General features: G+C 39.8%; 1 protein-coding gene across 3 annotated transcripts; it reads left to right on the forward strand.

Moving 5' to 3' along the window:
- The first annotated feature begins 790 nt into the window (after positions 1 to 790).
- mtm1 (myotubularin 1) lies at positions 791 to 27,742 on the forward strand. Of its 3 annotated transcripts, none has more exons than XM_046851617.1 (15): positions 791 to 928; positions 9,170 to 9,264; positions 13,199 to 13,271; positions 14,374 to 14,468; positions 16,397 to 16,507; positions 16,820 to 16,921; positions 17,110 to 17,193; positions 18,703 to 18,852; positions 19,030 to 19,215; positions 21,179 to 21,364; positions 22,315 to 22,518; positions 22,645 to 22,737; positions 23,411 to 23,524; positions 24,230 to 24,406; positions 25,823 to 27,742. In XM_046851617.1, exons 2-15 carry the CDS (start codon positions 9,196 to 9,198, stop codon positions 26,000 to 26,002), a joined length of 1,824 nt encoding a protein of 607 aa, XP_046707573.1. In that variant the 5' UTR covers positions 791 to 928; positions 9,170 to 9,195; the 3' UTR covers positions 26,003 to 27,742. The 3 variants fall into 3 exon arrangements, with proteins under 3 accessions (XP_046707573.1, XP_046707575.1, XP_046707574.1); XM_046851619.1 differs by having other exon boundaries at positions 24,233 to 24,406; XM_046851618.1 differs by having other exon boundaries at positions 846 to 928; positions 9,173 to 9,264.
- Positions 27,743 to 28,000: the final 258 nt, after the last annotated feature.

The raw sequence follows: 28,000 nt of genomic DNA on the forward strand, positions 1-28,000 counted from the left end.
ATGTATGATCTGTAATTCAAAGTGTTTTTTTAAGCTATTTTGATAATATTATAATAATATCTATCTATCTATCTATCTATCTATCTATCTATCTATCTATCTATCTATCTATCTATCTATCCATCCATCCATCCATCCATCCATCCATCCATCCATCCATACATCCATCATCTTCATGTAACACCTTTGAATAGCACTGCTCCCTTCTGGAAATGTCCTTAAAGCATCTTGGTCACTAAATAACATTGTGCAACCGATCTTGCCAACCATTTTATGATGTCAAATAAGGAAAGAACGGTAAGATGCTTTATACTTGTCACGTGTACATTACAACACAGTGAAATTCTTTCATCACATACCCCAGCGATATTAGGACCTAAGGTCAGAGTACAGGGTCAGCCATGATACAGCACCCTGGAGCACTGAGGGTTAAGGGCCTTGCTTAGGGGCCCCTAAGAGTGCCAGCTTGGCGATACCAGAGCATGAACCCAAAACCTTACAGATCAGAAATCCAGAGCCTTAAACACTGAACTGGTCATCGTATTCATACTGCTGTGAAAAAATGTGTAAACAGGTTGCAAGAAGTCAGAAGGTGAGTACTCAAATGTGGTCTGAATATATCCCACATATATATAGTCACAATTTGTAAGAACATTTACAGGGGAAATCAGATCATTTATCACGGCGCTATTCATAGTGAGTGGAACAGGAAGTTCTGGCTCTGAACTGAACTTGACTATATACTTAGATATACAGTAGTTCGATCATAAAAAAAACTCCACAACTCCTTTAAATTGTCGGAGTGGCCGACTATTCCGAGCAGCCAATCAGAGCGCTGAGCGCGGTCACATGACTCGGGCAGAGCGCTTCCTGCGGCGGTGCTAAACAGACTGGGGCCATTTCAGCATCGGACACTTACACTTCTCAGGTGAGTAGCGGCCCTGGGGACCGAGCCCTGGCGGCCCGGTCCCACCGCGTCCTTTCTACGAGCGGCTGTTTTCGAGTCGCGCTCTGCTGAGGGAGTTTGCAGCGCTCCTGATTTTATTCGGCCACTTGAGAGCAGTCTTTCAGATAGGCCCGAGCCTATTTCCTGGTAACAACATTGCACCTACGCGTTTTTCTCCCCTACGCCTGTTTTCGGACAAATCCTGCCTCCTGCTTACAGCTCGACTCGCATTTTCCGTTAAGACGCCTGATTTCGATTGGATAGCAAAGTAAGAGCCAATCACAGAACCGGAGGCGGGACGAAACTGAACAATCCACGTCGAGGAGGCGGGGTTTGTTGGAATGCGGGTGGGAAAAACACCACTGGCTGCTTCCAGCTAAATAGTCTTCTTAACGGAGTGTTGGTAAACTCTACTGTGGGAACTGGGAAAAGTTGTAGAAGTGCTGATTTTCCGCGTGTGTGCGCTCCGGTAGCGCATCTACACACTCCGCTTACCAAGTCCTGCGGGGGAGAGGGAGTTACTGTGCTTTTTTTAGATTTGCGTGTGAGGGGGGTCTAGAGCTGCTGTGTGTGTCTGTGTATCTGTGTGTGTGTTGGTATAGAGTTGTGTCGGTAGGTGTAGAGCTGTGTGTGTGTGTGTGTGTGTGTGTGTGTGTGTGTGTTGGTATAGAGTTGTGTAGGTAGGTATAGAGCTGTGTGTGTGTGTGTGTGTGTGTTGGTATAGAGTTGTGTAGGTAGGTATAGAGCTGTGTGTGTGTTGGTATAGAGTTGTGTCAGTAGGTATAGAGCTGTGTGTGTGTGTGTGTGTGTGTTGGTAGAGTTGTGTAGGTAGGTATAGAGCTGTGTGTGTGTGTGTGTGTGTGTGTTGGTATAGAGTTATGTAGGTAGGTATAGAGCTGTGTGTGTGTGTGTGTGTGTGTGTGTGTGTGTAGGTTGGTATAGAGTTGTGTAGGTATAGAGCTGTGTTGGGGTATAGAGCTGTGTGTGTGTGTGTGTGTGTGTGTGTGTGTGTTGGTATAGAGTTGTGTGTGTGTGTGTGTGTGTGTTGGTATAGAGTTGTGTAGGTAGGTATAGAGCTGTGTGTGTGTGTGTGTGTGTTGGTAAAGAGGTGTGTAGGTATAGAGCTGTGTGTGTGTGTGTGTGTGTGTGTGTGTGTGTGTGTTGGTATAGAGTTGTGTAGGTAGGTATAGAGCTGTGTGTGTGTGTGTGTGTGTGTTGGTATAGAGTTGTGTAGGTAGGTATAGAGCTGTGTGTGTGTTGGTATAGAGTTGTGTCAGTAGGTATAGAGCTGTGTGTGTGTGTGTGTGTGTGTTGGTAGAGTTGTGTAGGTAGGTATAGAGCTGTGTGTGTGTGTGTGTGTGTGTGTTGGTATAGAGTTATGTAGGTAGGTATAGAGCTGTGTGTGTGTGTGTGTGTGTGTGTGTGTGTGTAGGTTGGTATAGAGTTGTGTAGGTATAGAGCTGTGTGGGGGTATAGAGCTGTGTGTGTGTGTGTGTGTGTGTGTGTGTGTGTTGGTATAGAGTTGTGTGTGTGTGTGTGTGTGTGTTGGTATAGAGTTGTGTAGGTAGGTATAGAGCTGTGTGTGTGTGTGTGTGTGTTGGTAAAGAGGTGTGTAGGTATAGAGCTGTGTGTGTGTGTGTGTGTGTGTGTGTGTGTGTGTTGGTATAGAGTTGTGTAGGTAGGTATAGAGCTGTGTGTGTGTGTGTGTGTGTGTGTGTGTGTGTATAGAGCTGTGTAGGTAGGTATAGAGCTGTGTGTGTGTGTGTGTGGTATAGAGTTGTGTAGGTTGGTATAGAGCTGTGTGTGTGTTGGTATAGAGTTGTGTAGGTAGGTATAGAGCTGTGTGTGTGTTGGTATAGAGTGTGTGTGTTGGTATAGAGTTGTGTAGGTAGGTATAGAGCTGTGTGTGTGTGTGTGTGTGTGTGTGTGTGTGTGTGTGTAGGTTGGTATAGAGCTGTGTGTGTGTTGATATAGAGTTGTGTAGGTAGGTATAGAGCTGTGTGTGTTGGTATAGAGTTGTGTGTGTGTGTTGGTATAGAGTTGTGTGTGTAGGTAGGTATAGAGCTGTGTGTGTGGTATAGAGTTGTGTAGGTAGGTATAGAGCTGTGTGTGTGTGTGTGTGTGTGTGTGTGTGGGTTGGTATAGAGCTGTGTGTGTTGGTATAGAGTTGTGTGTAGGTATAGAGCTGTGTGTGTTGGTATAGAGTTGTGTAGGTAGGTATAGAGCTGTGTGTGTGTGTGTGTGTGTGTTGGTATAGAGTGTGTAGGTAGGTATAGAGCTGTGTGTGTTGGTATGGAGTTGTGTAGGTAGGTATAGAGCTGTGTGTGTTGGTATAGAGTTGTGTAGGTAGGTAGAGCTGTGTGTGTTGGTATACAGTTGTGTAGGTATAGAGCTGTGTGTTGGTATAGAGTTGTGTAGGTGGGTATAGAGCTGTGTGTGTGTGCGTGTGTGCGTGTGTGTGTGTGTGTGTGTGTGTGTGTGTGTGTTGGTATAGAGTTGTGTAGGTAGGTATAGAGCTGTGTGCAAATATAGAGCTGCGTGGAGGGGTGTTATAAAGCTGTGGGAGTGGGTATATAGCTGCTGTGTGTGTGAGGTGTGTATAGAGCTTTGTGTGGGGTGTGTAGAGCTGTGGGGGTGTAGATCTTGGGGACTGTATTGGGTATATAGAGCTGTGTTGGGGTATAGAGCTGTGTGGGGGTATAGAGCTGTGTGGTTGTGTATAGAGCTGTGTGGGGGTGTAGAGCTGTGTGTGGATAGAGATGTTTGTGGGGGCATAGAGCGGTGTGTGGAGATCTGCACATGTGTTTAAAGATGTGTGTGTGTGTGTGTGTGTGTGTGTGTGTGTGTGTGTGTGTGTGTGTGTGTGTGTGTGTGTGTGTGTGTGTAGAGATGCTTGGAGTGAGTGTGTAGCTCAGTGTGTGTTGTTAGTCAGGGTAAACAGACAGAGTTTCACTTCTAAAAGTTTCCCTCTCACTCTGCACTCGTTAGATGGTGTGTAAACACAACTATTTTTACTTGCCAGATCTGCCCTGCTTTTTTTATTACTCATTTGTTCGGAACAGAAAGTGTCGGGTCGAATCGTGTTCCCTTCTCCTCTCTGCGCTCTATCAGGCCTCCTAATGGTCTTTTGCTGTAGACTCATAAAAGCCAGCTTTGAATTCAGTTCTTGAACTCTGCTCATCCTGAGTACAGAATGAAGCAGACACTAGCCATATAGTTGATTAAACATTTTGCACATGTTCCTTTATTACACTACATAAGGAATATGGAGTAATAGTGTGTAGACAGTATGAGCGAAGAACATTCTAGAAACTCCCCATACCGTTCACATTCATTCAGTAAATATCACGGAATAAACCATATTCCAATATTAGCTACTTGTTTGTTGATTTATTAAAACCCTGAAAAACATTTTATGTCATCTCCTAAGTTACTTGTGAGAATGCAGCATGTTGTGTTTATACCTAATCACTGACTCAGAGCTGTTTTTGTGCTTGAGGAGTGCTATTGTGGGAAACAAGTTCAAATGTAGAATATAAAACTCTAATAGTTTTTTTACGTAAATGTCTTTATGCATTTTTTTATTTCCAATTCAATCGAGTGACACTTTGCTAAAAACATACCGTAATTTCCGGACTATAAAGCGCAACCATATATAAGCCTATATATATATATATATATATATATATATATATATATATATATATATATATATATATATATATATATATATATATATATATATATATATATATATTTAACATAAATAAGCCGCACCTGTCTATAAGCTGCAGGTGTCTACACTAATGTACTTTTCACAGGCTTTAACGAAAGACACGTTACACACGGTGTAACGGGTGAAATATTTTGCGCTTCCTTCAGGAGCAGAGCGGTATTTTGCGAAAAGACCGGCACAGCATTTTTCCAGTATAACTGTGTGTGTTCAAGACGAGGAATATGTCCTTATTATTTTCTGATGCTCTTTCTAAGTTTCTTCGACTAACCTGTAATGCTGTTGCCAAGAAAAAAAATTAAAAAGCACGAGTTTTAGAAAACTGTCTGTGCTTATATGATTTCTGTTGCAACTGGAGTTACCGAGCTCTCCCTTCACCCAGACTCAACACTCAGACTCAAAATTTTCTTTTCGGAAATTTCATTGGTCTAATGTTATTGGGCTTAGTTTTTTGGCTTGAATCTTGTGAAACCGGGAAAATACGGTACTTAGTCCCAGTGGAGTTGAAAACGTAAAAGCCTCAGATATAATGGATTTTGGTGTAATAGGTGTAAATGAGGATGTTGAACTGTTAGCAGATTATAGCTATAGCCACTATAATGCTAACACTTGAAAGTCGTTGAAGTTGAGCTCCACCTTTATAATGCCGAGTGAAATTAATGATGAATAATCATAATATATTCCCGCGTGTGCCGTCTGGTTGGCTTTGGCTTTTATATTAACATGCAACGAGCACAACAATAGAATAAACAGAAAGTATCATAGTGATGATGAATTTTCGATATTTCCATTTGGCGCGGGTTTAAAACGAACCCTCTTGATGGCTAACGTGGCTCGCTGACATCTTACTGTTGCGCACATCACGAAGAAAGTAAAGAAGAGAGGATTAAGACCACGTCTGCACAATCACCCCTCTCCCTGGGAATTTATAGACTTGTTCTTCCCCTTGTATAAATTAATGCACTTAACAAGAACATTAGCTGGATATATTACTATTACATCACATCATATAGACGTCTACCTCTTCTCAAATGCCTTCAGGACAACATCCTTCCTGTTTTATTTCTCTATGAGCAGCGTTCAAATCCCATAATGGCACATCATGATGACCTTTTTTAGTGATGTCATCTATATAAATAACTAGTTCATGACACTGTCAATGTCCCTCCCATCTCACTATCAGGTCCATCTGCAGGAGCCATGAAGTCACACAGTCGTGGTAACACCCCCCAACCCAGTTTTCCTGTCAAGCAACCAGCTATTTGCTTCATGCGTCGCTCTGGATTTGCACTTAATTACAGACACCGTAAGCTAAATTTAGCACGAGTGGCGACTTCAAACTCCGTCTTTTAGGCGTAGGTGAAGAGCGTACACTTCTCCAGTTAGAAATCTCCATTAGATGTTGACTCAGGCTACACTCAAGGTTTGGTGTCATGTTCGAATTTCACTTCAGGAACTTTTTCGCATTTACTTTTTCGAAGTTTTGGTTTTCAAAATCGTACGCTTGTCGATGTGCTTTTTTTTTTTTTTTTCCCAAAAACATTTTTAAACAGTTAATGCAAGCAGTTGATGTGTTGCTCAAGCAGTTGCTCACATCACTGCCACTGAAACACAACCCACAAGTACATCATTAAAAACAACCAAAAAAAACAAGTGTTTTATTTGCACACTCGGAAATAAAGGAACTAAGTGGTATTTGACCTGAAACTGTAAAGGGGATCTTTTTTGTTCTGTTCGTATATGATTGGAAAGAGTTAAGACGAATTAAATACACATGACTTTAGACTCTACTAAAGTCTATGGAGACTTCAATTTGTTTTTTTTGCCAAAAACATGGCTTTATACATATTCTGTTTTGTTGATGAGGCACAAATTAGTAGCTTTTTGTTTCCAGGGTGTGGATATTTTTGTGAAAGGGGAACCTCAGATGATTCTCATAGGGGCAAACTGAAACCTGTTTGGATGAGTCTTTACTCAAAGAGAGAAAGATTTTGTGAGCCACATTTCACATACACTACACTATTTTCACATTTTTACATACACTACACTTTTCTTAAAAATAGCAAACATCCAGGCTGCATGATCACTGCTCATCGTATAGTACACTACAAGTGCAAAAGTTTGTGGACACTAAACTTTGTGGAGTGTGGTTGTGTAGCTTTTGTGCTCATTCAGCTACAAGGGCTTCAGTAAGGTCAGGTATTGATGTAGGGCGAGGAGGTCTCGGGTGCAGTCGGCATTCCAGTTCATCAAGGTTTTCACCAGGGTTGAAGTCAGAGCTCTATAGCAGGCCACTCAAGATCTTCCACTCCATCCCATGTAAACCCTATCTTCAAGGTGCTGGCTTTGTGCACAGAGGTATTGTCATGCTGGAACAGGTTTAGCTGTATTAGTTCAAGTGAAGGAAAAATTTCATGCTACAGCAATTGTGTGGCTTTGACTTTTTTTTTGTCCATATGGTCTATTTGAGGCTGTTTAGTGTACAGAAGAATAAAAAAACAGCTTTGAAAATAAAGCCTTTTTCCAGTAGGAACTGAAGGAGTCCTCCAACTGCAATGTCATGTTAAATAAATGAATCTTCTGTGTTAGTTTAATGTAGCAAATAAAGGCAGTTATCCCTTATTAAATACTCGGGTCTGATTGTTTAGAATACGTCTAATCATTTTTTCTATAACAGCAACTCTGAAGGTAGTTGCATCTGCAGGATTACTGCTTCTATAGTAACAGTTAATTGACAGAAACTTGGTCACACCACAATCTATGACATGTCTAATAATAAACTGATGAGCAGTTGGAAACCTACTAATGATTAGTTGGGTTTTCTGTCACAGTTAAGGGTTTCGGGCAAATAGGTCAATTTCCGGTTTCTTGGTAACACAATCACCTACGTATGTATGTCTTATTAACTTCAAGAGAGAAAAAAGAGGCACTCTTATGAATGCCTGTTCATAGCTGCTATTGCACAAGTGATAACGGGAACTGCTTTCTATAGCTGGATGTTCTATAACCTTAAATGCAAGTAAAAATGGTTAGAAAGTATGATGCATCATTTATTAATACATAAAAGTTGTAACTGTTGACGGATGCCAGTGGTGTGACAGGAGTGAATCACACGAACCCGTTATTAATTATGACAATACTGCACATCCTGTTGTTGTTGGCTTTTTTTTTTTTTTTATTATTAGTCTCACATAGCAGAGTATGTGAAGGGTTTTAAGTGAACACATTTCACAGAATCCTCAGGTGATCCTCAGGGGCAAATTCCACAGGTCAGGTCTCTGTCTGTCCACACCTTAAGGACAAGGGGCACATTCTTGGTGCTCAGAGAAGATAGTATAGATAAAACTATCTGTGCCTAACTCCACATACATATAGTGTTGTGACAACTCTAACGCAACAGTTTGACTCCAAAATCATTCCAGGACTTTGATTGAATTTCAGTCTTATTATGGCAAAGCAAAGAAAGAACTTTCAACTTTCAACTCTCTTTAAATTTGCACATAGACTCATTTAACAGGTTGTGCATATTTGCAAAATGTTTAAAATATTTTGCAGATTATGCATTTTTTTTAAGAACTTTATTCACGAAACCTTGATTAATGCTGTCTTAAGAAAACTTACTTCTTATCACGAATTAAACAACACTTTAAAACCAGCAGCTATGCCAAATTAAGAGTTGACGTCAAGCACCGATTTGTGATTCCACATAAAACACCTAATAAATCCGCTAATTAGCTAATGTGTGGATTAGTTGCTTTATTGCACTAAACTCTGTTGTCTCTTCCAGCACTGGAGATTGTGATGTTTGGCATTGGAAGTACAATGAAATGTGTTAGTCATGGTGTATGATCAAGCATCTGCCTCACTCCTAACAGCCCCAAATACTTCTTACTATCTATTACCGTCTACATGTTAATCGGTGTCCCGCCAAATCCTACTTACTGTCTTGCATCATGTGACGCTATCGACTGGAATACAAGCTTCTCTGAGATGTGAAGCTAGCCAACGCCATCTTATAGAACTGCTGCTCATTCTGCACCACTCAGAGGTAATCGCTATCTGCCCTCTTCCACATACATAAGATCACAGATGCCGAGGGAAAGGGAGTACGTTTCCACTCCTACCTCAAGACCACGACTCTCGAATACTGATGTCCTTGACATCATTAACATTCAAACTTGATTGTCCTTTCATAGGCTGTCTAGTGATATTTTTAGTCGAGGATAGCATAGCGTCCGGCGCAAACCAGAACCGTGACTCATGGATATCAGATGGACTAAGCCACATTATCGTCATCCCCCATGGCTATATTTAGTTGAGAATAAGACATAAAACATGGAAGGAATCAAAATTTGAAAAACTGCATTGGTCTTGTTATATATTGGCATACTTGTGTATCATGCATTTTGTTTTTTGGCTCATCACATTGTCTCTCCGAGATTCCTCCAGTCCTTTTTGTCAAGTTTTTGTTGTTTGTTTTTGTTTTGCAGTAGTGGTGGAAGCAGCAGTCCCAGCAATGGCCTCGGCTCCAGCTCCTATACCGGGTTACATCTCCAGTTCTCTGCAGAACAGCTCCAGCCAAAACGTGAGTGCATACGCCATAATTATACACACCTTTCTGTGGGGTGTTATTTTTTCTTGACTTCATCATATGACATATTGTACTTGTTTCTGAAGCACATTTCAACATTTGAACTCTGGAGGCTTATTGTTTGGTTTCTTTCTTTTTTTTTTTTTTGTGTTGGGGGGGGAGATATCCTGTGCAATGTGCAGAATGACAATGGTCTTTGCTCAGTTGGGTCTCGATGGGCTATGCTTTCTCTGCTTGCATTAATAAATAATGCACCCCAGTGTCATCCTATGCTATATAGAATCCACAGTAGTGCTGTACAGAAGCAAACATGCGTTACCATGTTCCACTCGTTCAGGCAGGTTTACGTCGCACTCAGTGACGTGCCCTATACAATATATACGCTTTTGGTTTGTTATAACTAAATATTTTTTTAGGTTTACTTCTCAAATAATAAATGATCTAAAAAAAACTATCGATTTTGGTATGCGAGCTGAAATAAGCACATCAACATGGCACATATGCATCTTATTTGCAGCAAAGCTGGGAGATTGAATTTAGCGTTGTCTCCTAAGTAGAACAACAAAAAACATTAGGAAATCACAAGTTTGTATCCGAGGGATGCCACAGTCTGGCTGTGAGTCCTAAAGAGCAGAATTGGGCGGTAGGAACGGCATTACTGTTTTTGCTCTGTCACACTCGAATGAACCAATAATGGGTATCTCTGGAGCTCTGAAGAATCTCTGAAGTGTAGAAAGCACTTTTCTCCGAGTGTGTTCAGCTGCTTTAAAATATGCAGTAGTCGACACCTACAGATGGGTGGAGCTGGTTTGTGGGTGCGAATAAGCAGATTAGGGAAGAAATGAGGATAACCTCATAATTAAACCTTATAATTAAATAACATTTAAAATGAAAAGGCTTGTGAAAGTGGTGCTCTAAATGCTCTTTTTTTTTTTTTTTTTTTTAAATCCAGTGATAATCTGAGTGGTGATTGGATTGGTCACCTTTATTGAGTCACTGACCACAGCCACAATGCTTTAAAAAAGTGGTGTTATTTTTGCAGATTATATTATGATGTGATACGATGCAATTATAGTATCATTTATGTAACTTTACAAACACAAATCCTACATTATTTGAACATTTGTTTATTATCACTGCTGTTCTGTTTATTGTATGCCAGGATTTTTTTGCTCAATCCGGTTAAATCAGTTTGAGCTGTAAAGCTTAACAATCAGTTGATGAGAAAACAGTTATTCAAGGAAAGATGAAAGATCGGATTTAAAGGTGGCGCAACAGCATCGACCATAGCACATCTCTTTTCCACAATATAGAATTAGAATAAGGATTTTTAAGACCTCAGAATTGTCTGGAACAGCACTAACTGGCTATAAATGAATACCAGTTCTCCACTGGAACACAACAGAATAAAACTGTCTGAATTATCTATCTGCTCATTTAGCAAGCCTGATTCTCCTCCTTCACTGTTTAGCAAGTTTTTGGAGTGGAAGGCACTTTAAAGTGTGGTACTGAAAGTGTGGAAATCCAATGGACAATGTTCTGTTTCCTTGGAAAACAGAAATAGAAATGTTTATGCTGTATTATACTTCACATTGGAATGGGACACATGCAGTATTAGAGGCGAATGGAGCTTCCTGAGAACACACACAGAGGCATTGCTGGCAGACTGTGGCCTCTTGGCTAAATGTGTGGAAACAGCAGGGAGACAGACAGTTGGCATGCTGGTCCACTTTGAGCTGGACCACTGCTGGACTGTACATATGTTAGTGCTGCTTCTAACACCTGGCAGGTGAGAGTGGCAGTTCTCCTTAGTGCCAGACCCTGTGTATGTGTCACTTCTGTCACCATCAAAAAAACCATTCATCCATCTCTCTCTCTCTCTCTCTCTCTCTCTCTCTCTCTCTCTCTTTTCACTTGCTCTTTCTGTACTTTCTCTTCCTCTCTCGCTCTTTCTCTTTCAATCTCTGACCATTTTTACTCTTTATTCTCTTTTCTCTTTTTCCTCTTTCTCTGGGAGTCGAGCTATTTTTGCCACATGCGATTTTTGCATCTGAAATCTACAGAAAAAATCTCGTTCGGTCTTAGCATCTGTCTTAGGAAGTGCACAGGGCTAAATCCAGGTGTGAGCAAAGATAAATGTGCCTCATAAGACTCATGTGTTCGCAGTATACGTGTAGTGAGAACAACGATGTGTCCTGTTATCCATAGTGAACAAAAACAAAAAACACACGGGTTGAGACGTTTGTGATTTCTCACCCATAACGCACCTAGTTTTTGACGATGCTATTGAAACACACAGTGTGGTAATTTACTATGCTCCAGACAAGAAAATATAACCAGTCACATTAATTATAGGTCATTAATAATTGCGTTAATATTCAAGCATGCAATTGACATATTGTTACAGTTTTCAGCATGACCTCGGCTTTATTATTATGAATGGGGAGTTTTTGTGTCAATTAATGGTTCTCTCATTCTTAAAGATTTATTGATTTATTTATAGAAAGTTTTTTTATTTAAAATATGGGACAATCTTAACATTCTGGTGGAATAAAACCGCTTTATTAAGATTTGGATAACCTTAAGATAAGGTTTGATATTGGGAGATGCCCTTTGGCAGAGATGGTTTTGATGGTGTGGTGGATTTTGGCAGCACATATGTAGATGTGTGCTGCTGGGAATATCATTATAAAGCTCTCTCAATGTGTCTGATTTTACGGACACAAAAACACGAGGAGATGAGTCTATGCTGCGCAAAACGTAAGATGATACTTTGGTTAAAAATATCACAGCATAATATTTTAGCAAGGGGAATGTTGTCCAACAGATAAACATTTTGAGTGTTTTGCTTGGGATTGGCTAGTGTTTTGGCGTTTTGGTTTTGTATTACATACGCTTCGCTCTTTGCAGATTTGGAAGTCTTGCTGTTGATTTGAATGTAATCACAAGCAGTCAGATGAGAGATGCACGCTAGGCGTTAAAATTAATATGTGCTGTTTTTACAGGCCATTCAAAAGCAGCGACTTTACACTTGTCTTTTGAGAGATTCTTTTCAATCTGTTATGCAGTTAGTTAACGTGCAGTGGCCACTGTTCACGCCGCATGCCAGAAGAGAAATCCGCCTTCTTATCCATACGCGAGCTCACAGATGGCTACGATTGCCTAGTGTTGCTGTGATTGACACAAGAGTGAGCAAGCCTTTACTTACACCGAGAGAGTTTATGGTCACAGATAACATTGTCATTGTGAGGTGCTCAAGTTTTATTTATTTATTTTTTTTCTTGTTTAAAAAATATACAAGGAATTTAATAAAGCAGCATGAGTAATAACATGTCTTTTGACCAGTAAATAGTAGTCAGTATACCAGTAAAGGTATGACCATGACGTCCTGTGCTTTAGGTATTATAATTCTGTGAACAGTCATTATTTTCTAATTTGATAGTCCATTTCCATTGTGTTCATAAGTGAGGATTTCATTTTTAAAAAGCAGAGCTCGTACCAGAACCCGTCACATGACCATGCCCGTCAGGCTGCAGCAAGTGAGTTGAATTGTGTGTGTTACATTCCACTCCACTGAGCTTCAACTGGCAGCAGGAAAATGACCTGGAGAAAGCCGATTTGGATCTGTGTCCACACACACGCAAATGCTTAAGAACACACGAGTACGGGAGTGAACGACAGCTGTTCTGCTTTGTTCTTGTCCTCCACTACTCTCACTGTCCTGCTTTGCCTATCACGTTTTCCTTCAGTTAAAGTGAAACTCATGTTTTTCCTGCCTCTGCTACAGAACGTTATGCCTGAGGCTGGCCACTGTATACCACACGTCCTTGTTGTGTAGAGAACTTATTATAGCATCACTGTGAGATGTGTGTGTTTGACATATACACCCACCCCAATGTCAGCCTGATGCTTCTGTGTGTGTTGACAGGCATCCAGGGAAAGTCTGAAAATGGAGCTACTAGCAGATGTTACCTTACTGCCAGGAGAAGAGCGAGTGATAGGTGAGTGTGTGTCTGTTTTTGTGTGTCAGAGTAACACACTAATTACACGCTGTTTTGTTTTTTTCATTGCGTGTGTCTAGAGATGTTAAATACTGTATCTAAGGGTTTTCAGAATTTGAACGCCTGCATGCTCGAATGTAAGACTTTATTCAGTTTGAACAGATGACATGCTCTAAACAGATACAAATAAGAGATGCACTATTTGTGTCACGCGAGGGAGCGGTTACATTGAGGGAATTACAAATAAAGTCTGATATGAAACTCAAAGAAACAAAGAACTCCTTCATTAACATGCAGCGGCCTTTAGTAACTATCCATCTCTGTGTTCCAGTGCTTTAAATAAGGCTATTAGTACATTTATCTTTTGGGAAATGGACCCAAGTAAATTTGTTAGATCTAGATTAGAAAAATCCAGAAAAATATCGCGGGCAGGTAAAAAAAAAAAAAAAAAGGGGCGGGGGAAAAAAAGGTTGGATTTAAAAAATAAACTAAAACAGCAGGTATAAAAAAAAGAGTTGTATTAAAAATATTTATGCTAATAAAATTGCAGGGGAAAAAAGAATTTAAAAAGAAAAAAGAAATTTAAAAAAGAAAATAAAACAGGCTTTACTTTAGTGGTACATAATTTGCAGACGTTGCTGTAGGTGCTGTTTTATTTCCTGTGTTTTTCTGGGAGTAGGCTTCATTATATAAAAATAAATAAATAAATAAAATTTTAAAATGTAATTCAAAGCTTAGGCCACCCATCAATCCAACCACCTTTAGTACCCTACATCAGTATCTTACTTTCCAAAAGCCCTCGTGTTTGAATGAACACGTGTCTCCACAACTTCGAAATTTGTGTGAACGCTTTTTTTCATTTGACCACATTGTATCTGAAAAGTCTTGATATTTAATTTCTTGTTAACAGAACAGTTATATAAAAAATTACTAATGTTGAACATGAAGATGGTCATCTTTATCTATATGTATGAGTATATTTAACTAGCTAATGTGGAAATTTGAGATTTTATTAAAAATACTAAAACATTGACTGAAATTAGATGTGAATGTGTGTAATTGTGTTGGTCCATCTTAAAGCAAGCTGTTTGTTTTCTCTCAGACAAAGACCTCATCTACATGTGCCCGTTTAATGGCGCGCTCAAAGGGAAAGTGTTCATCACCAATTACAGACTGTACTTCAAGAGCACTGACACGGTGAGAGTCATGTGTAACTTTAGCTTTGCAACTCTGCGTTTTCTCGAAAGGCAGACAATGCACACTTCTCTCCGAGCGTCTCTCAAACTCTCCAGCTTTTCTATTAATGGAAAACATACTTCGAAGACATTTTAGACCTTGTGAGGCAGGTTTCCACCCTTCACCTCACTCCACCTCTTCACAGTGTAAAATCCGACAGCTCCCAATTCTTTTGATGACCTGCCAGCTATGTCTAAAAGCTTTCCCTCAGACCCCTCACTCTCTCTTCTGTCGCTTGTTTTCCCCTATTTTCTCTAATGTGTTTTTACTCTATCATGCTCTCTGCCTTGAGATGTTTTCTGGCTTCCTCCCTTTAGTCAGTGCTATCTCTTAGCAATGCAACATGTAGTGTTTATCTTTGTGCAAGGAGTAAAGTGTTTATTAAAAAAAAAAAAAAAAAAGACAAAAAACAAGGGATCGGCATGAAAACCGAAAAGGGAGGGCAGTGCAGATTTCATATGAGGGAGCCTTTCATCTGTGTGCTGGCATTAACTCTGGTTGGCACAGGCCAGAAGGCACCTGCAGTCCTGCTGCATGTTTCTGCTGTTACAGTGGTCTTATGGAGAAAGAAGAAGCAAAACATTTTCTTTCTTGAAAATATTTCCATAATATTTCGTCTCACTTGTATGTGGAAATGCTTATATCAGTGCAGTTACAGTTATTAATACAAACCTGCTCGATTGTTTTGCTTGGGCACTGGTACATACTGCTATAGTAAAAAAACTTTTGCTACAGAAAGTAATATAAGTCTAATAATACTGTAATATTGCACATGCCTTATGAGGAACAGCCACTTATTAATATTTCATGAACTTGTAATTACATTTTGTTCTGTACACCCTGAAGTGACACTAAAATGTTGTCTTGTGTCAGTGTTGACTTCAGATCCAACATAAGTCTGAATGAGTTCCACTAAGTGAAAAAAGATATTTATGACAATGAATAAAATAAGCATTTTGGAGGATAATCTACACACCTGGCAACTCAGAGCAAAATTATGCACAGCTCAGTGCTATTCACATGGCACTAATTTACACCTGGTTTGGAAAGTGAACAAAGTAATGGGCCATGTTGGCCTCTACTGATTGCCTAAAGTTTTGTACATTAAACAGAATATTTAACTACTGTAAGAAATGGAGGTCCTTCTATTATTATTATATTTTTTTATGTAATCCTTATTCAACTGCATATGCTTATTGCCGTGTCCACATTCTGTACATAACAGAGAAGGTTTTTAATGCAGAATGTGGCCTAATTACAGTTGAGGTCTATGGGATTACTGTGGCTATATGATTTTGAGAACCCTCTTATCGCACTTGGAACTACTAATAGATTTGTACACAACTTTTATGAAAAGGTGTTGATTCTCAAGAAGGCAACACATTACATTAAGAGCCGTGGGCAGTGTTCTCTTTCGAGCAATATGAATTAAAATTATTTTGTCCTCTGGGGAGCATTTAATAATATAGCTTCTAAATGGCAGTACTAGTTTAAAAAAAAAAAAAAAAAAAAAAAGATTTTTAAACAAAATAATATAGTACACCTCTTGTTTAAAGTTTACACTCCCCTTAATGTATCTTGTTGCCTTTTTAAGAATCAATTGGGAGATTGTACTTTATGTATTTAAGTATGAGTCTCACAAGCAGGAAACAATTGGATCTCTTATTGTGTTTTGTGGACTATATTTAACATCAACCCATTGAAATGCATTATCTCTGTTATTTTGCTTTTTTTTTTACAGTTAAAAGTAGATTCTGAAAAGCATATGTAACTTACAACAGGCAGCTTAGTAGATCAGGCCAATGTGTAGGTTTTTATATGAGACATGGTTGTAGATCATTTGAGAGAACGCTAGGTGTAATACTGATTACTGTTGCTGTCGATCTCAGGAGGTCACGGTCACGCTGGATGTGCCCCTTGGTGTCATCAGCAGGGTAGAAAAGATGGGCGGAGCCTCCAGCCGAGGGGAGAATTCTTATGGGCTGGACATCACCTGCAAGGTAACACTGCAACATTTAGGGCAGTAATACTGTATTTCCCAGCCCAGGCGTATAATCAGAAAAAAAACTTTCAAAATACAACACAAGCTGTGCCCACTGTAGAGATTTCACAAGGTACTCGAAGTTCTTTACATACTTATTGTTGAAATATTTATGAAATGTTTGGTTACAATCCTCCTACCCCGTGTGCAATGTGTAATGCAATTGTACTGATTTGCCATTAAAACATTGTAAAATGGTTGTAGCAGTTGACTATAGATGAAAACATGTTCAGCAGCTGATGTAATTTTGTCCGTCTTTGTTTATTCATAGGACATGAGGAACTTGAGGTTTGCTCTGAAACAGGAGGGTCACAGTCGTAGAGACATTTTTGGGGAGCTTTTTAAATATGCATTCCCTCTCTCTCATGGACTGGTGAGTTAAAACACACTCGTCCACATATGCATTATTATTATTATTGTTGTTGCTGTTGTTGTCGTTAGCATTTGTTTACAGTATGCAGGACTTATTTAAAGGAGCTTAATAACAATTTCCACTTATTAGAATGTAATTCAGTCTTTGTGTGTGTGTGTGTGTGTATGTGTGTTTTTTCTCCACCACAGCCCCTCTTTTCCTATTTGAGTCAGGAGAAGTTCCATGAAAACGGCTGGGAAGTTTACAAACCCATGGAGGAATACAGACGTCAGGTTAGGAGCCGAGCACCTCCACCCGTTTTTTACAATGATCCGAACCAGCACTCACACTCTTGCTGTTTGTTTGTAGATACACTTTTAGCTGCAGAGTGTTTAATTCCACATGTGGTCTACACATTTTTGTATTAACCTGAATTATGCAGATTTTATTTCTGATTGTTTGAAATATGAATAGTTAGAAATGGTTATGGTCTGGGCTTTGGAGCAGGTCTCAGGAAATCCTCTCTTATCCTCTTTGCTGTTTATTTATTTATATTTTGGAACTTGGGCTGATGAATTGGTTTGAATTGATTACAGTTTTTTGCAGTTCTCTGCAGATTTGACAATACATCACGAATGGCCTGTAATGCTCTTACTGCCCATCAGACTCGTCACAGTAAAGCTGCTTGAACGAGGTGTAATCTTTTTTTTGCCAGTTTGGTCAAATTTATCAGGCCTCTTACGAGTGAATGCTGATATGGGATTAGTTTATTTCTTTTAAGAATATGATGAGGTGGACAAGCATGGCTGCCCCAATCTGCAACTTTACCAACACGTTTAAGAAATCCAGCCTCGGCTCTCTGTACATTCACATTTTGACCAGCAAGAGAAACGTTTGCAAAGTGTCGGGACACAAATTGCAATAATGTAGCACTGCGATAAAAAAAAAAACTACTTAATATTGCTAAAATGTGTTCGTCTCCATAAGTGGTACAATTCATTATTTTAACTGTAGATAAGCACAGAACGAGACAATTTCATGCTCATTTTTGCAATACAAAGATGGTCATTCATTTTTCTGTCTTTTAAATGGACAGATTGTTGCCAGATAATTTCTTTCCCTTTTTCTAACACCATGAAGCGACCATCTGAATTTCACTCATGTGCAAACCCTAATTAATCTCCAACTAAAACACCATTACAATAGCTTGTTCCTTTTTCTCGAGGCCTGTCACTTTGATGGTTCAAATTCCATTTGAACTGTGTAAGGCTTTAACAATAGACACAGTCACATGAAACAGAAATCCTGATGTAACTAATGGAAAGAAATCACTAAGACAACATGAGGAAGAACTCTTGAGAGGAACCAGAGTCAAAAGGGAACCCATTCTTGTCCAGGTGACACCTGATAGTGGAATTCTACATAATTACTCTTTCACAGCTGTCGACTACAGTACCAAGTGGAATAGGACTACGTGTGCTGATAAAAATGTTGTGTGAGCATGTTGTAAACAAGAGTCTAGGGACAGAGTTTGATGATTACAGGAGCAGTTCTTGATTTACAGTGTTGCATTTGAGATTCTCTGTACAGGCTTTTAAAGTGATGGTCTTATAATCTCCTTTGCAAAAAAGCATTTTAGAATTTAGTGGTATTAGTTCACAAATTGCATATTTGGTTACCATAAGGACTGAAAGATTCGAGAAGGAAATGCACAACACACACTCGAGTGCATTTACAATAAATTTGCTTCAGCACATGTGATAATGTTGTTGCACAGAAATATTCTCCTCTGCATTTCCTAGGGTTTGCCTAATGAGAGATGGAGGATTTCTTTCATGAACTCAAACTATGAGCTGTGTGACACTTATCCCACCATCCTGGTCGTCCCATTCGAAACTTCGGATGAGGATTTGCGGCGAGTGGCCACATTCCGTTCCCGCTGTCGTATACCGGTGAGCATGGACGTCCGGTCCTTATCACATTGAACAAAAAGACCAATTCAAACACTGGGTCAAGTCAATCAATAAGAAATCAGGAAATTAGAAATTAATAAAACTTTGCAAAGCTGATTTCAGAATCTGTACCGTGTGAGCGACTTTTGGTTGTTTTTTTTTTTTTTTACTGTGCAGGTGCTGTCATGGATCCACAGGGAGAAGCAGGCGGTGATTATGCGCTGTAGTCAGCCCCTGGTAGGAATGAGCGGCAAGCGCAATAAAGACGACGAGCGCTACCTCGACATCATCCGGGAGGCCAACAACACGCCCAAACTCACCATCTATGACGCCAGGCCTAACGTTAATGCTGTGGCCAACAAGGTAAACGTTTATGAAGGCCTTTTAAATATCTGGCTGTGAATATATGCACAGTTCATATATCCTGTGACGGCTCAGTTGTGGGGGTTTTTTGCCAACAAAAGCCATCAAAGGTTCCTGATATGGAATTAACAGCAGGCTTTTAATAAATCCATAGTCTGAAAACAAAAGAATATGAATAAATGTTACTCGAAGTTACAGAAGTGTTTGGAAGTTTGCAGTTTGATCGTACTGTGCTCTGTCCCTCCTGCAAAATGACTAATTGCAGGAAATTGAAGGGTTTTTTTATTTCTGTACTTTTACTCTCCTCTTATTGTTTAATGTTTTAATCTTACAAAAAACAACCAAAAAATGATCACTATTTCCTGTTTCTAGTAGTCTTGTAACTCCGTAGATGAGGCTGGATAGCCGTCTTATGCACTATAATCATTAATAACCAAGTAGCGGGGGATCACTATATCATGAAATGATGGCATTTTAACATTTTTTATGGATTCTGTTGAATTCTAGCATAAATTATTTGTTATAGTTTAGTCATTTGGATATTTGGCGCTAAATGAACTTTGATAAAACGTGTTATGTAGTGTTGTGTTTTTTTTTTTTTTTTTTTTTTGTGATCATTTTCCCAGTTCCTTCTTAAGGAACCAGGAATTCCAAGTTGCATGTTGTCATTACAGGCATAATTAATCCATAATGTGCTGAATGCTATGTTCTGCAGTGACTGATATTGAGCTCAATAGAGTATGAAGTATGGCAGCTTGTTCCTCCAGCCACAAAGCTTTCACACTATCAGACAACTCGGATCAGATAATAACAGGTGCGCTGAGTCTGTCTATCAGTAGCCAACGAGGCGTAAGCAGCAAGTGTATAGTGTCTCCTTAATTCTTTTGTGTAACCTGCATTTGAAAATCGTGTGTGCGGAGATGGGGGGGGCGCGGCAACTGCAAAAATATACCCAGTCAAGTGGAAATATATCGCATATAGTCACATGTATGTCGAAGGTTACAACAAACCAAATCTAAGATCATTAAAAGTATTTCTGGTCATGATTACTCATTTCAAGCTTTCTTTCAAGTTTCTTATTCGGTTGTTTTTGCTTCTTTCTTGAAACAAATGTTTAAAGATAGCGAAACGTTTTGGCAGTGGAAAAACACGACTATATTTTCAGTACAAAGGTTTAAAAATCTTGTAATCTTTTAATAGGAAATACTTGATAAAGTTTGACTTTATTTATGACTGGAAATAGATGTTTTTTTTCTTCAGTCTATTCCAACTTTTTGTTATTGTTCTTATTAATGATAATAAAGTCTTTGCTTTTTTATCAGAGAAGATCCTGAGGTTGTCCATCTGGAGTTTTTTTAGGGTTATGTTGGGTCAGTAAATGATGGCGGTTTAAAGCAGTAATATCTAGGTATTGATATGTTAGAGACTCAATTGATATTATGGGCCAGTAAAAGATTGATTTCATATTTGCATGCTCAAGTTTGGAATCATTGCACCTCTGCATCTTGAATTTATCTCCCGTCTAAATCATAATGATTACACTAAATCTTCATAATCCAATTTGACACAAGAATGTATGGTTGACTGGTAGTTTTACTGCATAGACTGTGTTTTGTTCTGTTCTCATCCCATTTGTAGGGGTTTTGTTTTTGTCAGCTTGATTCGTTACTCATCAAGTCGACTGACGTAACAAACGAGGTAGAGTTGAGCAAACAGGAGACAGAACCGTGAGACTGCCTGTGTGTGTGTGTGTGTCGGTGTTTGTGTGTTTGTGTGTGTGTGCCTGAAATAAACCTGAAGTGGAGCACTAATATGGCACGGATGAATTTAGTGTGCTGAATTCTAATTTTGATAGCCTCTGCACTGATTCACTCACTCGTGTGGAGTCTTGACGAGCATGGTGTCTTCTCCCAATTAGGTAACGTCCGCTCCATGCTTTGACCGTTCACTTATGACCCTCTAGGCCACAGGAGGCGGTTATGAGGGTGACGACGCCTATCAGAATGCAGAACTGGTCTTCCTCGACATCCACAACATCCATGTGATGAGAGAGTCGTTAAAGAAGCTGAAGGATATTGTTTACCCCAATGTGGAGGAGTCTCACTGGCTGTCCAGCCTGGAGTCCACTCACTGGCTGGAGCATATAAAGGTAAAAAACAAAAAACATGCTGGTTAAAGAGCCGGTTTAGTCAACGCAATCACTTCAACTTTAAATGTTCCAAACTTGATTTCCTCATAGATTGAATGAAAGCCTTTTGTTTAGGTTGTTGTATAGCTCACTGAATGAGAAAAGCAACTCAATTCAGTCTGTATTTCACCAGCCATCTATAAAGAACAGCTTTCAAAACCCTTGTGATACTTTTGTGCCTATGTCAGAATGGAACTTGTACATGCAACCAGATATTTAAATATTAGATTACATTTAATTGTGGACAAATAGGGAATGTTCGCACACATTTTCAAAATAGAGTCTCATTATTTTAAAATAAATTACTTTGGTTCTGCTATCGCACCATTTTATTTTCCACGTTCAGCCTTTTGTAGAATTTAAGAAATCATATTTGAAGCTCAAGGGACAATGGGGTACATCTGTAGATGAATGCTGAGGATGGAGCCACCAGGAAGGAGGAAAAGAGTAAGGCCGAAGAGGAGGTTCATGGATGTGGTGAGAGAAGACATGCAGGTAGTTGGTTTGAAAAAGGCAGATGTAGAGGACGGGGGGTATGGAGACGGATGATTCGCTGTGGCGACCCATAATGGGAGAAGCCGAAAGAAGATATTTGAAGCCTAATAATATGATTGCAGTTTCATCTGATTGAGAAATTGGTTGGGGTGATATGACATTAGATATAAAATTGTTATTTTTGTTTAGGAGTGAAATTGCTGGAAATGCTTAGTATTCTCTTCAGGGGAAAAAAAAGTCATGGTGCATTGGTCCTGCGTATCATCTCAATTTGTTGTTGCCAAAAAAAAATCCTTCATGGCTTTTAAATGATCAGAGTCGATACCCAAATTAGCTTAAAAACTGCAGCAGAGATCAATTGAACACAGCGCAGATAATTGCTCATTTTAAGACGACGTGTTCTCGTCCCACTGTAGCTGGTGCTGTCAGGAGCAATTCAGGTAGCAGATAAAGTGTGTTCGGGCAGCTCGGTGGTGGTGCACTGCAGTGACGGCTGGGACCGCACGGCTCAGCTCACCTCTCTGGCCATGCTGATGCTGGACTCACACTACCGCACACTCGGGGGCTTCCAGGTGCTCATCGAGAAGGAGTGGATCAGCTTCGGACACAAGTTCGCCTCGGTGTGTATGCATTCCTATACACAGTAGTAAATTGGAAATGGTGTGCTTTCTGTAAAACCACAAAGGTGTATTTTATTACATGACCCTTGCAGTCATTCGTGTGCGCTTGTGTAAATGCGTTCGCAGAGAATCGGCCACGGAGACAAAAACCACGCAGATCAGGACCGGTCGCCTATATTCTTACAGTTCATAGACTGTGTGTGGCAGATGACCAAACAGGTAAGCAGTATTGTAAGATACAAGTGCGTCATCTTTTGGCAGGTAAACCAAACGTTACATTAAGAAAACAAATCATCCGTGTTGCCTTTAATTTACTTTACATTGTATGATTAATAGAGCTGATCTAATGTAGTCTGACTTTACTGTCAGTAACACAGCCATCGAACAGCCAGTATTGTTCCACAGTCCTAATTTGGAAGACGTTTTTATTCAAATTGCCTTCCGATTCAGCCGAACAGATACAGATCAAGGGTCCTGCTCAAGTAGCAGCAGTGGCATTTTTGACAGAATCTGGATTTGAATCTTCTGATCATTAGCTCAGAGCGTAAGATAACACCACATTCATAGGGTTTCTTTTCTTTGAAGTGAAACTTCATCTGATGATCTGAATAACTTTGTAATTATGCCGCAATACACTTTTCCCTCGTGTCTGATTATTAAGCAGCCGGCTGGACGCTAAATTAAATTTTAGCAATAAATGTTACTTTTCATGCAGTTTTCTGAGGTAAATCCTTTTTTCCATTCGTAACTTTTTTTTTTTCTTCTGACACGTTCATGATGCCTATCCATAACTTGTATTGCATAAAACGTAATCCCGCATCTCACTGTGTGATGTTTTTAACCACGAATTTTAAAAGAGCTTCAACTCAACTCCTGTGTGTACTTCCCGCAGTTCCCGACAGCCTTCGAGTTCAACGAGAATCTTCTCATAACGATCCTGGATCACTTGTACAGCTGTCGCTTTGGCACGTTCCTCTACAACTGCGAGAACGTCCGTGAAAACCTTGTAAGAAACCCGGACGGAAGCGCCGCCCACATCAGTCCTGTCACTGTCGTTTGCGTGGTCATGCAAAAATATTAGCATTTTTATTGAGTTAAAACTTGAATTTATGTCTGATTACATATAATAAATCTGCACAAACAAAACTATTCATTGGGGGATTTAGTCGGTGGGATTTAATGATGGTCATCTGCCAGAGATTTATCACACTAATAAAGAATTAATTGCAGCCGCTGTCCATCACAAGCCTGGTTTAAGATGAGACAAATTTGCCATTTTTGTTTTCTCTCTCTCCCTCCCCGTTCTCTCTTTCTCTCCTCCTCTCTGTGCTGTCTGCTGATTGTGTGAAGTAGAGCATGTGATACGCTTCAGTGCATCTAAATCAGAGCAGGGTGCACTTAAGGGAGATGAAACATTGATTGTGTGGCCCACAGAGCCAAGTGCAACAAAAACGGTGTTACAGAATGCAGCTCTCCTTCACACTCGCACACCTCAACTGTGCTTTCCATGTCTGGGCTTTTCCCTCTTTCTCTCTCCGATTGCTCATAATTGCTAATTGACACGCTTGCATTTGGCATAGCAGCACTGATGGTGAAGTTCACGTTGATGCATCTTCTTGCATGCCACCACATTTGTCATCTGTTCCCTCATTTTAGTTGTGAATGTGTTTTAAAAAGTACTTTTTTTGTGGGTTTTTTTTTTGTTATCCAGAAGGTCCGGTCTAAGACTGTGTCTCTTTGGTCTATGATAAACAGCGAGGTGTCGTCCTACGTGAACCCGTTTTTCACGCACGAGTCCAGCCGCGTGCTTTACCCCGTGGCCAGCATGCGCCACCTAGAGCTCTGGGTGAATTACTATATCCGCTGGAACCCTCGCATACGGCACCAGGTATGAAGATATTAAGATGATAATTTAGCTTTGGTAGCTGAAGGGCTGCTTTGGTGCATTTATATGTTAATGTGTTTTCCCAAGTATACAAGGTGCTTTTTAGTGTTCAAACTTTGTGTGTGTGTGTGCTTGTTCATGTCCTCTTCTCTGTGTCTTTGTTATTGCCTTTGGGAGTGTGTGTGTGTGTGTGTGTGTGTGTGTGTGTGTGTGTGTGTGTGTGTGTGTCCCACTCTCGGCTTCAGTGGTGCAGAAAATCCTCTTTCCCCAGTTTAATTACGTCCTGACTGGCACGACGGAGAGCTGCCGCTCACATTGCCTTATCTCCACGACAGACACACACACACACACACGCACGCATGCGCATATAAACCTCATACCCCTCAGTTTTTATGTTCATTGATTTTCTTAATATTTAATTTCAGCCATACTTTATAGTATTAAAAACTGTTCTGTAGATCTTCCATGATAAGCTTCAGTGTGTCATCGAGTGCTTTTGATTTTTCCAGAAATCTGAGCCATAATGAAGTTTTGAAATTGCTGCCCTTTAGCAATATCTCGTGCTGCAGCGCCAATCAATGTTGACCTTTGGCAGCAGAAAGGAGGTGTGATGTGATTGATTGCGTTCCTCTGCACTCTTGCCGACTTTTGGATCCCTCTGGTGGTCAAAGAGAATAGTGCAGCTGTTGTAGGTGAATCACAGTGGTAGCAGGGGATGGTATAGCAGTAAACAACTTTTGTTTTGTTGAACAAAACTATGTAAATTGAAACATTGTAAACTGTAGCAGTTACACCCATGATGTTATACAGGGCAGAATTCACACTGCTTTATTTCCGTTGGATGCTTTTAGCATCAATATAACATGCTTTATGGGCTCTATGACAAAAAATGTAGTTTCTCATTTCTTGTCTTCAGTGACTGACTGCAGTGCTTACGAGAACTGGTGTATTTCCACCCGTTTTTTGTGTGTGTGTGTATATATATATATATATATATATATATACACATATATACATACACACACACACACACACACACACACACACACAAGTATTTTGGGTCACCTCACTTTTCCAGCCACATGTGCTGAATGTGGAGGCCCAGTTTATGTCGGCCGGAGTGAAAGATCTCGAGTTATGTGCTATAGAGCTCTGACCTCTTTTCTCCTGAACACCTGATTTGAAACACACCCCAGGCCCCCTCACCACACATCAGCACTCGACTTTACTTACACCCTTGTGAATGAATAAATAAAATCTAGTAGAACATCTTCCCACAAGAGTGGAGGTTATTATAACAGCAAATGGAAACTAAATGTGGAATGGGAGGTTCATAAAGTGTATGTATAAATACTGTTCACAGTTTTAAAATGATTGTGATGTAAGATTTGATGTGTGTGTGTATGTGTGTGTTGACAGCAAAGCCCGGTTGAGCAGCGCTACAAGGAGCTCTTGGCACTCCGTGATCAGTACCTGAAGAAACTGGAGGAACTGCATCTCTCTGACTCATCCCCTTCCTCAACCCACCTGACTAACAGCTCCACCCCGAATGCTGCCTCTCCCAATCAGCACCTCACTCACCTGCAGACTCCTTTCTGATGTTTCAGACACGCCCACTCAACACGCAGGACGTTTTTTTTGTACATAGCAATAGTAATAATTATAACGCTGTTAGTAGTGATGTCAGCGATAACCAGTAACGGAAAAAAATATGCGATTATGCAATAATGTCACAGCACGGCCTTCATAGCGCTAAAGTCAGTCAGGGGGGAACTAGAAGCCTTAAAGACGCAGCGGTATGGTGGGGTTTTTTTTTTGTGAGTGAGTGAGGGAGTGTGTGTTGCTGGCAATAGCTCTTTCCTGAACTGTGCATACAGTGAAGAAAATTCTTGAAGGATCATAAATGTGATGTTTGTCTATAATGGTTAAGGCCGTAAGTGTGTGAAATGGATTTTGGAAAAGAGAAAAAAGTCTAGTGATAACAACAGGGTATTAGTACAAGTCATTTTCATGTAAGAGAGGTTGTATGTTTTGTACGGTTAATTTCTCACTGGCGTAACTGCCTGTTCAGGAAGAGCTATTCAATTCAGTCATATATCATCCAGAAGTCGTGAATCGTCTGCGTCGTAGACCCGGTCGAATTTGTGACAAGATCTCAAAAGTGTTTGACCACATAGCGTTTGTCTTGATTTAAGCGGACATTAGGTGAGTGTTGTTTTACATTTCAAGCATTCAGGGTATTGTTTGCTCAGAATTGACACGTGCGGGCTGCGAGGGAAAATGTCCTAAAATACTTTGGATGCGCTTCGAATGCAGAACCAGGGTTTTGGGGCTACAAAAGACCAGTTCTGTGCCTTTTTCTATCTGAGGTGTTCTGCAACCTCGAGTAGACATTTTATAAGCAAAACGATTGTTTTTCTGCAGGCGGCATCGTTGGCAATGAAGGAGAAATTTCTTCCGGCTTCCATTTCTGATCTACAGGGTCACACTCTAGTCACCGTGCACTAGTGACGTTGGGCTACCTTTTGAATATACATAAAGTACAATCGCCACGGAGTCTTCAGCTCACGTTTAGGTTACTTCTCGTGGACAGATGCTGCATAGTCCATTAGAGCTGAATTGAAAGCAAGGGATTTGGGAGAAGCTGCCCTTTTGAGCTACTCCAGAGTCAGTACTATTCCTGACATGAAAACTGAACGAATGTAGGAGCAGCTCATCAGGGCACCTGGGTGCCATAACTAATGCTGCCTCAGAAGAGCTGACCTTCTGAAGTCTTTGGCCTCAATGAGGAGATGAAGTTTAAACCATATTGTGAAAAGAAGAAAAGAAAAATAAGCAAACGGAGGGGAAGAATCTATTTTTTACTTTGTACAAGCACCATAATGATGTAATTACCTCAACAAAAGCCTATTTTACTGTTGAAACTTCTATTGTAAAATATAATTATTTTATTCAGTGTAAAATTTGACAGTTTTATATAAAAAAAAAGGAGAGTATTAAGGATCTGTTTTGATTGGTTGAGCTGTTGGTAATCAGTTAATGTCATATTTCTTTCCTGGGCATTTAGATTTGCTTTGTACCATTTATAGAGATGTGAGAACAATGTCAGACTTTTGTTTAACTCATTCTCAATCTATTTGCTGTGAGTGTAAAACTGAGTGAAGGAGTGTATGTTTTTTTTTTTTGGAATGGGAGTATTATCTGACATCTTTGGCCTTTAGGGATTAATTTTCTTTTTCTGGTTTGTTCTCCCTCATGTATACTCCACTGTTTGATGACCGCCTCTTGTTCTGTAAATAATGCTGATTAAATTAATTTAAAGATTTTTACACGCCTAAAGAAGTACATGCCTTTAAGTTTTTACACATGTAACACTTTTCCTGTTCTGGTATTCACAGTGTGCCTCAGAAGGCTCTGATATGCAGCAGAAAAACAACCAAGAGTGATGCACAATATATATTTTTTAAACCTGGCAGATACAGTAAATTACATTTGTTCAATTTATTTACATTTATTCAATCACCTTTGTTAACAGACCCATTCCAACATGCCATATTTTACTTCAGGAACATTTTAAGCGATGGTTTTAAAAATACA

This window comes from Silurus meridionalis, chromosome 6 (genome assembly GCF_014805685.1).
Source record: "Silurus meridionalis isolate SWU-2019-XX chromosome 6, ASM1480568v1, whole genome shotgun sequence".
NCBI lineage: Eukaryota > Metazoa > Chordata > Actinopteri > Siluriformes > Siluridae > Silurus > Silurus meridionalis.